This window comes from Aotus nancymaae, unplaced genomic scaffold, assembly GCF_030222135.1.
Source record: "Aotus nancymaae isolate 86718 unplaced genomic scaffold, 86718_ANA_hifiasm-v0.15.2.pri h1tg000004l, whole genome shotgun sequence".
Lineage (NCBI taxonomy): Eukaryota > Metazoa > Chordata > Mammalia > Primates > Aotidae > Aotus > Aotus nancymaae.
The window spans coordinates 40,572,015-40,587,275 of record NW_026988415.1 but is presented as its reverse complement, the minus strand read 5'-3'; the positions used below and the strand labels follow the sequence as shown (position 1 = coordinate 40,587,275).

At 37.3% G+C, this 15,261-nt stretch overlaps 2 protein-coding genes across 2 annotated transcripts in view; one reads left to right on the top strand and one right to left on the bottom strand.

Annotated features, from left to right (window-relative positions):
- The window catches only part of NUP62CL (nucleoporin 62 C-terminal like), a 73,427-nt gene that overhangs the window by 1,571 nt on the left and 56,595 nt on the right, over positions 1 to 15,261 (bottom strand). The gene's annotated exons all lie outside the window — the stretch shown is intronic.
- On the top strand, positions 13,050 to 14,827 carry LOC135268870 (katanin p60 ATPase-containing subunit A-like 2). Its single transcript, XM_064361937.1, has one exon. It carries the CDS (start codon positions 13,094 to 13,096, stop codon positions 14,720 to 14,722), a length of 1,629 nt encoding a protein of 542 aa, XP_064218007.1. The 5' UTR covers positions 13,050 to 13,093; the 3' UTR covers positions 14,723 to 14,827.

Below are 15,261 nucleotides of genomic sequence, written 5' to 3'. Positions count from 1 at the left end.
ACAATCATTAATCTAAAGACAAAATATCCCATGAACATAACTTATGTATTCCTTTCAACATACGATTAATAAAACTTTACATACCAATTTCAATAGCTTTAAGTTTTAGAAAACACATAAGAAAAAAACTCGTCTACCTGTTTGGAAACTGTGAAAACAATTGACAAGACTGTTTTTTTCTGCCCTCCCTAGCTTTCAGGCAAAAAACTGTCTAGTTGACATTTATGTTTTGTTAGAGTGAAGTGTTAACTGATTTTTTACTCATTACGCCCTCAAAGTGACATATAGGGTAGTTATTAAATTGAGAGTACAGGTTTTGGTGGGTCTTAGCTACCTATAAGCAAACGAGTGCACTGCGTATATTTACATTTCTGTTACTTTCTAATAATGATTTATTTAACTTAGTGGTTCTTAAATTTTCTCAGGGGCAGAGTACCACAAAATGTCATTAATTTTACCATGTGAAACAGTAACTTTCTGTTAGTAAAACTAAGCTGTTGAAGTAAGCATGATACTCTGAGTTTTTCTATTAACATGGACAAATAACCTTGGTCATTTGTTTTAGTGTCCATTAATGCTTACTAGTGAAGAATAAGCCATAACTGGTGCCCAAGAAGAAAAAAATTTACAAGAGAAATACTAAAAATTTTAAACAATACACAGTTGACTCTTGGACAACATAGTTTTGAACTGCACAGGTCCACTATACATGAATTTTCTTCTACTTCTGCCACACTTGAGACAAGATCACCCTTTCCTCTTCCTCCTCAGCCTGTTAAACATGAAGACAACAAGGATGAACACCTTTATGATGAGCTAATTCCACTTAATAAATGGTAAATGTTTTTTTCTCTTCCTTATGATTTTCTTAATAATATTTTCTTTTCTCTACTTACTTTATTATAAGAATGTAGTATATAATAATACATATAATATACAAAATATGTGTTAATAGACTATGTTAGTGGTAAGGCTTCCATCGACAGTAGGCTATTAGTGATTAACTTTTGGGGAGTCAAAAGTTATATTTGTTTTTTTACTCTGGGGATTAGCACCCCTAAACCCTCCATTGTTCAAAGGCCAGCTGTAATATACATTAATTTTCTTCAGCCATTTAGAAAAACCCTAATGTTATCCAGTTTTAAGTATAATATGTCATTCTCTTATAAAGACATTCTGCAAGATCACACTTTAAGGATAGTGATTTCAATGCTGGCTGTCTATAAAAGGCCAGAAAAACAGTATATGTTGAGCCTGGCAAAATATATCTCCTTTTTGTTGTAATAACTAACTGCAGGGTACAATTTTTTCCCCTAAATAACAGTTTTTAATATGACGGAAGCACAGATGAGCACTACAACAAACCATTAAGTTGAGATCAGAGGTGTCAACATAAGAACATTCTAGTAATTTGCTGATTGATACATATTAAATGCAAAAGGGTACATTTATAACAATTTTTAAAATCAATAAACTGTCAAGAAATACAAGTCAGCATTATTAAGAGAGCCTTACTATAAACGTGTTATCATGTCTTCTAATTGAATTTCCAGGACTATTTCTGTATTAACATACTTTAAATTTTTCAGGACTTTCATTCTTTAAGGGCAAAAACTGCACAAAGGTACTTAATGTCCAGAATTTTGGTCCCATGACAAGCATCAGTGACTGACTGGTTCCTGCCAGCATATTAAATATGCTATACACATTTGACATTAAAAAATAATTGTACTGAACAATATGAAAATAAGAAAACTATTTCACTCACAATAGTATCAAAAAGAATTATAAAACGTAGGAATAAACTTAACAAATGATGTATAAGACCTGTACACTGACAACAAAAAACATTGCTAAGAAAAACAAATGAATATCTAAATAACTGAAAATATATTCCATGTTCATGGATTAAAAGACTCACTATTGTTAAGATAGCAATTCTCCACAAATTGATGTACAGATTCAATGTAATCACTATGAAAATTCTAGCAGGCTCTTTTTATAGAAATAGACAAGCTTACTTTAAATGTATATGGAGAGGCAAAGGATCCAGAACAAAACAATCTTGAAAAATAAGAACAAACTGTAGAAATAAACACTATCCAATTTTAAAACTTAATCAAGTAATCAAGACAGCATGATATTGGCATATAATAGCCATAGAGATCAATGAAACAGAAGCAAAGTCCAGAAATAAAGTTTTATAAGGTACCAAAGCAATTCAATGGTAAAATCATAATCGTTTTCAACAAATGGTTCTGGGACAACTGGATATCTACATCCAAATGAAATCAAACCCCCACCTCTAACTATACACAAAAATCAACTCAAGATGGATTGTCAACCTAAATATAAGTGCTAAAACTATATTTTAAAAAACAAGAGGCTGGACACAATGGCTCATGCGTGTAATCCCAGCACTTTGGGAGGCTGAAGCAAGAGAATCACCTGAGCTCAGGAGTTTGAGACCAGCCTGGCCAACATTGTGAAATCCTGTATCTACTAAAAATACAAAAATTAGTGGGGTGTGGTGGCAGGCACCTATAATCCCAGCTGCTCAGGAGACTGAGGCAGGAGAATCACTTGAACCTGGGAGGTAGAGGTTGTAGTGAGCCAAGATTGTGCCACCGCACTCCAGCCTGGGCAACAAGAGTGAAACTCCGTATCAAAAAACAAAAACAAAAACAAAAAACAGGCTGGGTGCAGTGGCTCACGCCTATAATCCCAGCACTTTGGGAGGCCAAGGCGGGTGGATCACGAGGTCAGGAGATCGAGACCATACTGGTCAACATGGTGAAACCCCGTCTCTACTGAAAATACAAGAAAATTAGCTGGGCATGGTGGTGCACGCCTGTAGTCCCAGCTATTTGGGAGGCTGAGGCAGGAGAATTGCTTGAACCCAGCAGGTGGAGGTTGCAGTGAGCCAAGATCGCGCCATTGCACTCCAGCCTGGGTAACAAGAGCGAAACTCCATCTCAAAAAAAAGAAAAAAAAAGAAAAAAAAAATGTCCATCAACTGATGAAGGGATAAACAAAATATGGTATGACTGTACAATGAAATGATACACAGCAATAAAAAGGAATAAAGTAGGAGAGAGATCCAAGATGGCCGATTAGCAGCAGCTCAGGATTGCAGCTCCCAGTGAAAGCGCAGAGAGTGAGTGGGTGCCACACTCCCAGACGAAATTTTGTTGCCCACGGACCAGGAGATTCCCAACGGAGGAGGCCCACAGGTGCCAGCGTGACTCTTTTGGCTGGCACGGCTGTTTTGTCAGCACTCCGGCATGGCGGTTCTCAGTGCGGAGTATACGGGATTGGGTGCCCTTTTAGTTTGCGTTTGGAGCTCCGGGAAGGCAGAGTCGCCCATTCAGCTGATTGAAAGGGGGACTGAAACAGGGAGCCAGACCAGGAGATTCCCAGGCAAAAAAGCGCCACGAATCTCAATGCCGCTGTTTCAGCCAGTGCAGCGGGTCACTGCAAGGGAAATTACACAGATTCTGGCGCCCTTTCAACAGGCGACTGGAACACCTGGGAGAAAATCGACCATTCAACTAAAAAAAAAAAAGGCTCAGAGACAGGGAGCCAGGTGATCAGGCTCAGCTGGTCCCACTCCAACAAAAAAACAGCAATTGGAAACGCTGAGGATTGAGAGTTTCACAGCAAGCACAGCTGAACCCAGGAAGGTCCAGCTCTGTGGGGGAGGCGCATCCACTGAAGGAAAACTAAGAAACAGAAAAAACTCCATCACCAACAAGCTGGACGTCCACTCAGAGACCCAATCTGAAAGTCAGCAATTACAAAGACAACAGGTGGATAAATCCACAAAGATGGGAAGAAACCAGCGCAAAAAGGCTGAAAACACCCAAAATCAGAATGCCTCTCCTCCTACAGGGGATTGCAGCTCCTCATCAGCAAGCGAACAAGGCCTGATGGAGAATGAGTGTTATGAATTGACAGAATCAGGCTTCAGAAGGTGGATAATAAGAAACTTCTGTGAGCTAAAAGAACATGTTCTAACCCAATGCAAAGAAACTAAGAACCTTGAAAAAAGGTTTGACGAAATGCTAATGAGAATAGACAATTTAGAGAGGAGTATAAGTGAATTAATGGAGCTGAAAACACAATACGAGAACTTCACGAAGTATGCACAAGTTTTAACAGTCGAATTGATCAGGCAGAAGAAAGGATATCAAAAGTTGAAGACCAACTCAATGAAATAAAACGAGAAGACAAGATTAGAGAAAAAAGGGTAAAAAGGAATGAACAAAGTCTCCAAGAAATATGGGACTATGTGAAAAGACCTAATCTACATTTGATAGGTGTACCTGAATGTGACAAAGAGAATGAGTCCAAGCTGGAAAATATTCTTCAGGATATTATTCAGGAAAACTTTCCCAACCTAGCAAGACAGGACAACACTCAACTCCAGGCAATACAGAGAACACCACAAAGATTTTCCTCAAGAAGACCAGCCCCAAGACACATAATCGTTAGATTCACCAGGGTTGAAATGAAGGAGAAAATACTAAGGGCAGCCAGCGAGAAAGGTTAGGTTACCCACAAAGGGAAGCCTATCGGACTCATAGCAGATCTCTCAGCAGAAACCCTACAAACCAGAAGAGAGTGGGGGCCAATATTCAACATCCTTAAAGAAAAGATTTTTCAACCCAGAATTTCATATCCAGCCAAAGTAAGCTTCACAAGTGAAGGAAAAATAAAATTTTTTGTGAACAAGCAAGTACTCAGAGATTTCATAACCACCAGGCCTGCTCTACAAGAGCTTCTGAAAGAAGCACTACACATAGAAAGGAACAACCAGTATCAGCCATTCCAAAAACATACCAAAAGGTAAAGAGCATCACCATAATGAAGAATTTACATCAATTAATTGGCAAAACAGCCAGCTAGCATTAAATGGCAGTATTAAACTCACATATATCAATATTAATCCTAAATTTAAATAGACTAAATGTCCTAATCAAAATACACAGACAGGCAAATTGGATAAAAAGCCAAAACCCATCTGTATGGGGCATCCAGACCCATCTCACATGCAAGGATACACAAAGACTCAAAACAAAGGGATGAGGGAATATTTACCAACCAAATGGAAAGAAAAAAAAAAAAAGCAGGAGTTGCAATTCTCGTCTCTGATAAAATAGACTTTATAAAATAGACTTTAAAGCAACAAAGACCAAAAGAGACAAAGAAGGACATTACATAATGGTAAAAGGATCAATGCAACAAGAAGAGCTAACGAACCTAAATATATATGCACCCAATACAGGAGCACCCAGATACATAAGGTAAGTTCTTAATGACTTACAAAGAGACTTAGACTCCCACACAATAATAGTGGGAGACTTTAACACCACATTGTCAATATTAGACAGATCAACGAGATAGAAAATTAACAAGGATATCCAGGACTGGAACTCAGACCTGAAACAAGTAAGCTTAATAAACATTTACAGAACTCTCCACCCCAAATCCACAAAACATACATTCTTCTCAGTATCACATCACATCTATTCTGAAAGTGACCACATAATTGGAAGTAAATCACTCTTCAGCAATTGCATAGCATTTCACAGGTTTAAATGAAATATTGGTTGGCTGCTAGTTTGTTATTTTCCTCCCTTACTCCTTCCTGTCTCCATTGTTAAGCACAATTATTGGCATAAAAGAGGTTTTTAATACCTATTTTTAGACTGCATTCTAGCCTGGGCAATAGAGCAAGATTTCCGCTCTCTCTCCCTCTTTCTCTTCCTCTTTCTTTCTCTCTTTCATTCTTTCATTCATTTCTTTCTTCTTTCCTTTTTCTTTCTTTTTTCTCTTTCAAAAAAAAGGAATACTGATACAACTGATACACGTTACAACATAGATGCACCTTGAAAATATTATGCTAAATGAAAGAAACCAGACACAAAAGGCGACATATAATATGATTAAAACTATATAAACTCTCCAGAAAGGACAAATTTATAAAGACAGAAAGTAGATTAGTGGTTGCATGGGGTTTGGGACAGAAATGAGGAATAACTGCAAATGGCCAAGGGAAAATTTTGGTGGTAACAAAAGTGTTCTAATACTGGATTGTTTGATGTCTGTACAACTTTATAGGCCTAACTAAATGATTATTGGCTAAGGTGGTATATTTGTGTATTTAAAAAGTTTTTTAAACAATTACTTATTATTTTCAAAGATTTTGGTGAAACTGCTTCCAGGCAGTCTCATTCTGTTTTGGAGACAGATGTTTTCTTCAACTAAGCCTTTTGCAAACACTTTAGGTGAAGATTCAAAAAAGATTATGAAAAGAGATTTAATCATTAAACCTAAACACAGATTTCTAGAAACTATAATTAATGCTTAAAAAAATTTTAAGTTATACATATAAAGATTATTAGACAAGATTAAATTCACTGTCAAAGAACACAATGTACTTTCATAAACAATGCTATATAGTGTATCTCTCATTTGTCCTAGAAAAAAATTGAGGCAGTAAGGGAAAAAACCACAATAAGATACCATCTCATGCCAGTTAGAATGGCGATCATTAAAAAGTCAGGAAACTACAGCTGTTGGAGAGGATGTGGAGAAACAGGAACACTTTTACACTATTGGTAGGAATGTAAATTAGTTCAACTTTTGTGAAAGACAGTGTGGCGATTCCTCAAGGATCTAGAACTAGAAATACCATTTGACTTAGCAATTGCATTAGTGGGTATATACCCAAAGGATTATAGATCATTCTACTATAAAGACACATACACACCTATGTTTATTGAGGCACTATTCACAATAGCAAAGACTTGGAACCAACCCAAATGCCCATCAATGATAGACTGGATAAAGAAAATGTGGCACATATATACCATGGCATACTATGCAGCCATAAAAAAGATGAGCTCATGTCCTTTCCAGGGACAAGGATGAAGCTGAAAACCATCATTCTCAGGAAATTAACACAGGAACAGAAAACCAAACACCGCATGTTCTCACTCATAAGTGGGAGTTGAACAATGAGAACACATGGACACAGGGAGGGAAACATCACACACTGGGGTCTGTTGGAGGGTGGGGGACTAGGGGAGGAAGAGCATTAGGAGAAATACCTAATGTAGATGACGGGGTCATGTGTGCAGCAAACCACCATGGCATATGTACACCTACGTAACAAACCTGCACGTTCTGCACATGTAACTAGAACTTAAAGTATAAAATAATAATAATAATGATGATCCTGACAGTAAAATGGTTAACAATATAAATGGGCAACTTATAAAATGACATACAAATTTTTATAAACATTTTCAAAATACTCAGCCTCACTAGTAACCAGAGGAATGCAAATTAAACCAGGAAAATATTATTTTCACCTATAAATTTTGACAAGGAATGATCACGATGCACAATGATGGTGGTGGTGGTGGTGGTGGTGGTGGTGGTAGTGGTAGTCTTGGTGGTGGTGGTAGTGATTTCAGAAATGGTACCGGAAAGAGTACAGAAAAATAGGTCCGCCCTAATGAATTTCTGGTGAAAATATAAATTAGTACAACCTACCTGGAAGGATATATCAAAAGCTTTTAAAACAGACATTACTACTGATTTAGCATTTTAACTTCTAAGAATTTTATTTATATACAGTAATCATGGATGTACACCTTAAAATTTACCTACAGCTAGGTTTTTACTGTAGCATGGTTTAAAACAGCAAAAAGTTTGAAACATTAACATATATGGATATGGTATATCCATATAATGCAATATTTAGCAGCCATTAAAATGTAGAATGATTAATAACATGGAAAGATGCTCATGTACACATGTCTGTCAGCTTTGTATCTATTTCTCCATCAAAAGCTAAATACAGTATGATGTGTAAATATCAGGCAACAAATAAATTGAAACCATATATTGGACCTCAATCTCATGCCGTGTATTGCTAAATTCTGAAGATACAAAAATAATTGAGATATTATCTCTAACAAGAAGCTCAAATTCCAGTAAACAGACTTGTAAATAAATAACTGCAATATTACATGATAAATGCTAACACTATATTATGTAGAACACAGCATGGATACAAAGAAGGGGATAAACAACTATTATAATGATGAGTCAAGGAAGTCAAGGAAGGCTTCATAAACCATCTTGACAAGGGAGCAGCTACCAGGCAGATGATGATGGAGTAGAGTACTCCAGGCAAATGCAACTGAACATGAGAAAACACAGAAGAGGAAAGAATATCAGGCATTTAGAAAACCATAAATACTTCTTCGAGATATGAGGCTGGAGAACCAGAGAGGGGTTAGATTATACAAAGTACTTTGTATATTATGCAAAGAATCATATTTATCATTGGGCAATGGGAACTAGTGAAGGGTTTTAATCAAGAGATGACTAGAATAGAGTGTGATTTTATCAAGATCACCTTGAAAGTATTGTGAAAGTGAATCATAATGGGGTAAGACTAGCGGCAGGAGACCAATAAGGTCACCAGTTAGAGATTAAGCACATTTATTTACCACTGCTCCATTCCAAAACATTTGTAAAATAGCAGTAAAGATTTTTTTAATAAAGAAAAAGACAAAACCATAAAATCTTAAGGACAAAAACAAGAAAGGAGACAACAATAATACTATAAAAATTGCAACTGAATTTGTACGAGAGAATCCTAGAAAGAATATGGAATTAGTAGAGCTAGGTAATTCAAAGTGGTGTTGAAAGTGAAGCTACAAACAGAATTGTGAAAGCATAAGAAACAGACCTCTCTTCTCATCTGGGCAATTCTCCCTACCCAAATGTGGAGATAATTTTCCTTTGGAGAAGGTGAACTAAATGAGCTCTGGATCAGGAATACCAGGCAGAGCAGAGGGCAAGTATTCTGTACCAAAATAGGAATTAAGTCAAAGTTATACGAGGGATAAAGTGAAAGCCTACAAGCTGAACGCTGAGCCTACAGTCTCTTCTCTAACAGTTCTCAGAAAACTGGCTTAACACTAGGCTTATCTCTAGCCAGGAGCTGGAAGTTTCTTCTCCGGAGGATTTGTCCAGCTAAAGAGAAAAATCCAAAAGACCACAGTTAGAAGTCCCCCAATGAAAAGGTCTAGCCAAATTATCCTATAGTAAGTTAACAAGCCCCACCTATAAAACTTTTCAGTGTATCATTCTTGAATATAAATGGACAATCAAGAATCACCAGATATTTGAGGAAAGCTTCTAACATAAGACTGAAATAAAACAGAAATATAAAGAAAGGTAAGAGAAATAATACAGAAAGAATATAATATACATTTTTAAAAATCATTAATATCCTCAAAGAGATAATACTGAATTTGTGAAATAAGAACAGGATGCTATTTAAAAAGTACATACATATAATCATAAAACAACACAACAGTTTCTTGCAAAATTAAACTTATAGCAGATATCAAAGATCAGTAGAAAGGCAAATAAACAATTGAGTACATACCCCAGAAAATTTAACAAAAATATAATGAGAAAATAGGAGAAAAAATAAGTGTAGATCAGTCCAGGACATCAAACATTAGAATAAGAGTATTTCCAGAAAGAATGAGCAAAAACTTAATTCAAGAAAACAGTTCCAAACTGAAAGAAATTAATTCCTTGAGACACCAATAATGGGCTCAGTGGATGAAACAGATCCACACCAAAACACATCATCTGATATTTTGGTATTTTGAGGACAATCCTAAAACCTTCCACTGAAAAAGTAAAACACACAAATGAAAAGTTCACGTGAGGTTTAGGAATCAAAATGGCCTTCAAAGTTAGAAAACAACAAAACAACTTCTTCAAAAGTTCCAGGGAAAATTATTTCCAAGCTAAAATTCAATACCCAATATTACTGATTACATGTGAGGATAGAATAAATACCTTTTCAGACAGGCAAGGTCTCAAAAAGTTTCCATCCTATGCACTGTTTCTGGAAACCGCTAGAACATGTGCCATATCAGAAACAAGGGAACAAACCAAGAAATAGAAGTATAAGTAAGAGCCATGAAACTGGAGAACCAGTAAAGAGTAGAGGGAATACAAGAATGCTATAGAAGGGAGACCCTAGCCGAGCAGCAGACCAAGAAAGCAACAATTACAGAGTGCAGTATAGAGATTAGAGGACTCTGGCAGAGATGAATCCAAGAAGATGCAACTGATAAATTTAAAGTAAAAGCAGGGACTTAGAGAATAAATTACTGAAAGTATATAGAAAACTAAGCAAATAAAGATTCAAAGGAAAATAAAACTTGTAAAAGGAAGGAGACATAATATGCTACATGGCCAGGCTGCAAATAACATTTATGCAATCATAATTCAAATATTAAATATTGATCTATGTGAAATTTATAATATGTACATAATAGGATGAGGAAAATATGTGTCCATACACATACCACACATACACATACATGTGTGTATATATATATAATATAAAACAGTTAAATCCTCCTTTCCACCCATTTTGGAAAGTCAGTAGAGAAGGCCTAATATGAAAAAACTAAAAAGTAACAGTACATGATGTTTAAAAATATAAAAATAAGTAGTTGCAAAATTCAGCTAAAATAAGTGAAAGTGATTACCTTTCACTTATTTTAATAAGTGTAAGTAAGAAAATAACATATAGACAAGGAGCTGATGTTTTCATCAACCTGAAAAAAATTACTCTATATTTCAAGGTAGGGGACAAAGAAAGCCTGAAGTAAGAATGTGGTGGTGGGAAACTAGTGAATAGAAAGTATTCAAGAGCTATTTAAGAAGTATAATCATCATCACTTACTGAAGAAGTAGAAATAGCCTGCTTTAGATTCCTGAGTAAATAACAGTAGTCTTTTACTGAGAAAAAGAAAAGGAGTTACAGATCTGAGAGACCTAGGAGAGTATGAAAACAATGAGTTTAGTTTTAGACAAGTTTAATTTGAGCCTTTGGGATATCTATGTGCAGATGTTTGTTAACATGGAGCTTTTTAATGGATAGTAAAAGAACCATTAGTGAAATTGATAGTTGGAGATGCCAACTAGGTTTTTTAAATTGCTGATGATCAGAAATGCCTTAAAAGAGAATGCAGTAGTCCTTCCTTAGGCATAGTTTCACTTTATGGGGTTTCAGTTACCAGTGGTCAACTGTGGTCAGAAACGAGAACACAAAACCAAACACCACATGTTCTCACTCATAGGAGGGTGTTGAACAAGGAGAACACATGGACACAGGGAGGGGAGCACTATACACGGGGGTCTGTTGCGGGGGAGTGGGGGGGACAGCGGGGGGGGGGAGTTGGGGAGGGATAGCATGGGGAGAAATGCCAGATATGGGTGAGGGGGAGGGAGGCAGCAAATCACACTGCCATGAATGCACCTATGCAACAACTTTGCATGTTTTTCACATGTACCCCAAAACCTAAAATGCAATTAAAAAAAAAAAAAAAAAGAAAATGTTAAATAAAAAATTCTAGAAATAAACCATGTGTAAGTTTTAAATTGCACACTATTCTGAGTAGTGTGATGAAATCTTACACAGTTCAGCTCCGCCCTGCCCAGAATGTGAATCATCCCTTTGTCTAACACATCCATGCTGTATATGCTACCCTCCAACCCATGTCACTTATTAAAAACAAGGAGAGTTCACAAATCAATAATCTAAATTCTTACCTTAAGAAAATAGAAAAAGAGCAAAATTAACCCAAAGCAAGCAGAATGAAGAAAATAATAAAGAGTTGTTATCAATGAAATTGCAAACAGAAACACCACAGAAAAACATCCAGACAAAAAGCTGATTCTGAAAAAAAAATTCAATAAAATTAATAAACCTCTAGCAAGACAGAAAAAAAAATAAAAATAGAGAAAACACAAATCACCAAATCCAGGAAACAGGGTATACCACTACAGATCCTACTGCCATTAAAAAGATAAAAAGGAAATCCTATGAACAAATTAACACTTATAAATTCAACCACTTAACAGGAATGCACCAATTCCTAAAAGACTACAAACTATGATAACTCAACCAAGATGAAACAGGTAATCTGAATAGTCCTAGAAACATTAAAGAAATTCAATTTGTAATTTAAAAGCACTCAAAAACAAAATATCCAGGCCCAGATAATTTTACTGGAAAATTCTACCAAGCACTTAAAGAAGAATTAATACCAATTCTTCACAAATCCTTCTAAAAAATAAGGCCAGTATTATACTATCACTAAAACCTGGCAGAAATAGTAAAAAAAACAAACAAAACAAAAAATGCCCCAAACTACCAACCAATAAATATCATGAATACTTGAAAATCTCTCTTACATTTAAAAATCCTCAACAAAATACTAGCAAACCAAATCCTACAATGTATAAAAGAAATTATAAACCCAGAACAAGCAGAATTTATTCCACATATGTAAGGCTGACTCAACATTTAAAATACATCAACATAGGCCAGGTGTGATGGCTCATGCCTGTAATCCCAGCACTTTGGGAGGCTGAGGCAGGTGGAACACCTGATGTCAGGAGTTCGAGACCAGCCTGACCAACATGGTGATACCCTGTCTCTACTAAAACTACAAAATTAGCTAGGCATGGTGATGCATGCCTGTAATCCCAGCTACTTGGGAGGCTGAGGCAGGAGAATCCATTGAACCCGCAAGTCATAGGTTGCAGTGAGCCAAGACTGCACCATTGCACTCCAGCCTGGACAACAAGAGTGAAACTCCATCTCAAAAAAAACAAATACACACACACACACACACACACACACACACACACACACACACACGTAATTCACTGTATCATGACATAGAGAAGAAAAATCATGATTATGGCAATTGCTGCAGAAAAGAAATTTGACTAAATCCAGTACCTGTTTATAGTAAAACAAACAAAAACTCCCACAGGGGAATTACCTCAACTTGATAAAGGACATCTACAAAAAAAAAAAAAAAAAAAAAAAAAAAAATCTACAAATCTACTTAAGGTGAAAGACTGAAGACTTTCCGCATAAGATCAAGAACAAGGCAAGGGAGATCGACGGGTCAGCACAGTAACTGACTCCTTTTCTTCCTTCTCTCGGGCCCTAGCTCAGTGTCTGATGGAGCTTTCCTACCAGACCCTCAAATTCACGCATCAGGCGCGGGAAGCGTGCGAGATGAGGACGGAAGCACGACGGAAAAATCTTCTCATTTTGATTTCGCATTATTTAACACAAGAAGGATATATCGATACAGCAAATGCTTTGGAGCAAGAAACTAAACTGGGGTTACGACGCTTTGAAGTTTGTGACAACGTTGATCTTGAAACTATTTTGATGGAATATGAGAGTTATTATTTTGTAAAATTTCAGAAATACCCCAAAATTGTCAAAAAGGCATCAGACACAGCAGAAAATAATTTACCACAAAGAAGTGGAGGGAAGACCAGAAGGGTGATGAACGACAGTTGTCAAAATCTTCCCAAGATCAATCAGCAGAGGCCCCGGTCCAAAACCACAGTGAGGAAAACAGGGGACACCAAGTCTCTCAATAAGGAGCATCCTAATCAGGAGGTAGTTAATAACACTCGCCTGGAGAGTGCCAACTTTGGCCTAACCATATCAAGAATCAATAAAGACAGTGGAGAGGAAAACGTCCACCCACGAAGAGACCAAATCATTGACTTCCGAGGGCTGCTCACAGATGCCATCAAGGGAGCGACCAGTGAACTTGCCTTGAACACCTTCGACCGTAACCCAGACCCCTCAGAACGACTACTGAAACCTCTGAGTGCATTTATTGGCATGAACAGTGAGATGCGAGAATTGGCAGCAGTGGTGAGCCGGGACATTTATCTCCATAATCCAAACATAAAGTGGAATGACATTATTGGACTTGATGCAGCCAAGCAGTTAGTCAAAGAAGCTGTTGTGTATCCTATAAGGTATCCCCAGCTATTTACAGGAATTCTTTCCCCCTGGAAAGGACTACTGCTGTATGGCCCTCCAGGTACAGGAAAGACTTTACTGGCCAAAGCTGTAGCCACTGAATGTAAAACAACCTTCTTTAACATTTCTGCATCCACCATTGTCAGCAAATGGAGAGGGGATTCAGAAAAACTTGTTCGGGTGTTATTTGAACTTGCCCGCTACCACGCCCCATCCACGATCTTCCTGGACGAGCTGGAGTCAGTGATGAGTCAGAGAGGCACGGCTCCTGGGGGAGAACACGAAGGAAGCTTGCGGATGAAGACAGAGTTACTGGTGCAAATGGATGGGCTGGCGCGCTCAGAAGATCTCGTGTTTGTCTTAGCAGCTTCTAACCTGCCGTGGTGTCATTTCAGGGAGCTGGACTGTGCCATGTTACGCCGCCTGGAGAAGAGGATTCTGGTCGATCTCCCCAGCCAGGAAGCCAGGCAGGCCATGATCCACCACTGGCTGCCCCCTGTGAGCAAGAGCACGGCATTAGAGCTGCGCACAGAGCTGGAGTACAGTTTGCTGAGCCAGGAGACCAAGGGCTACTCAGGTTCAGACATTAAGCTTGTCTGCAGGGAAGCAGCCATGCGGCCTGTGAGGAAGATCTTCGATGCACTTGAAAATCACCAGTCAGAAAGCAGCAACTTACCAGGAATTCAACTGGATACAGTAACTACCGCCGACTTTCTGGATGTGCTAACTCACACCAAGCCCTCTGCAAAGAATCTGGCTCAGAGATACTCAGCCTGGCAAAGAGAGTTCGAGTCTGCTTGAAACCACATTTACCCTAACCCGGCTACAAAGGCAACCACTAGTTTATTAGTGTCCATGGGAGAACAACAAAATGATTGGAATGGAAAAGAGAAAATTATTTTTAAAGACTGGAAAAAAAAAAAAAAAAAAAAAAAAGAACAAGGCAAGGATGTCTGCTCTCATCACTACTACTCAACATAGTATACTGGAAGTCCTAGTCAGTGCAAAAAGACAAGAAAAAGAAATAAATGGCATACAGATTGGAAAGGAAAAATAATACTCTGACTATTTGCAGATGACATAACTGCGTATAAGGAAAATTCCAAAAGGAATCCACACAAAAAATCTCCTAGAACTAACAAGTGAGTTCAGCAAGATTAACGGATATAAAATTAACACACAAAAATTGTGTGTTGATTTTACACTAACAAAAACATGTGTTTGTTATATAATACCATTTATAATCACTATAAAGTAATGAAATACTAAGGTATAAATCTAACAAAACCAAAACATGTATGTGATATGGGTGCTGAAAATTATAAAATGCTAATTAAAGA

Coding starts and splice junctions, on each gene's coding strand:
- LOC135268870 (XM_064361937.1), top strand. CDS start 13,094: ATGGAGCTTTCCTACCAGACCCTCAAATTCACGCATCAGGCGCGGGAA.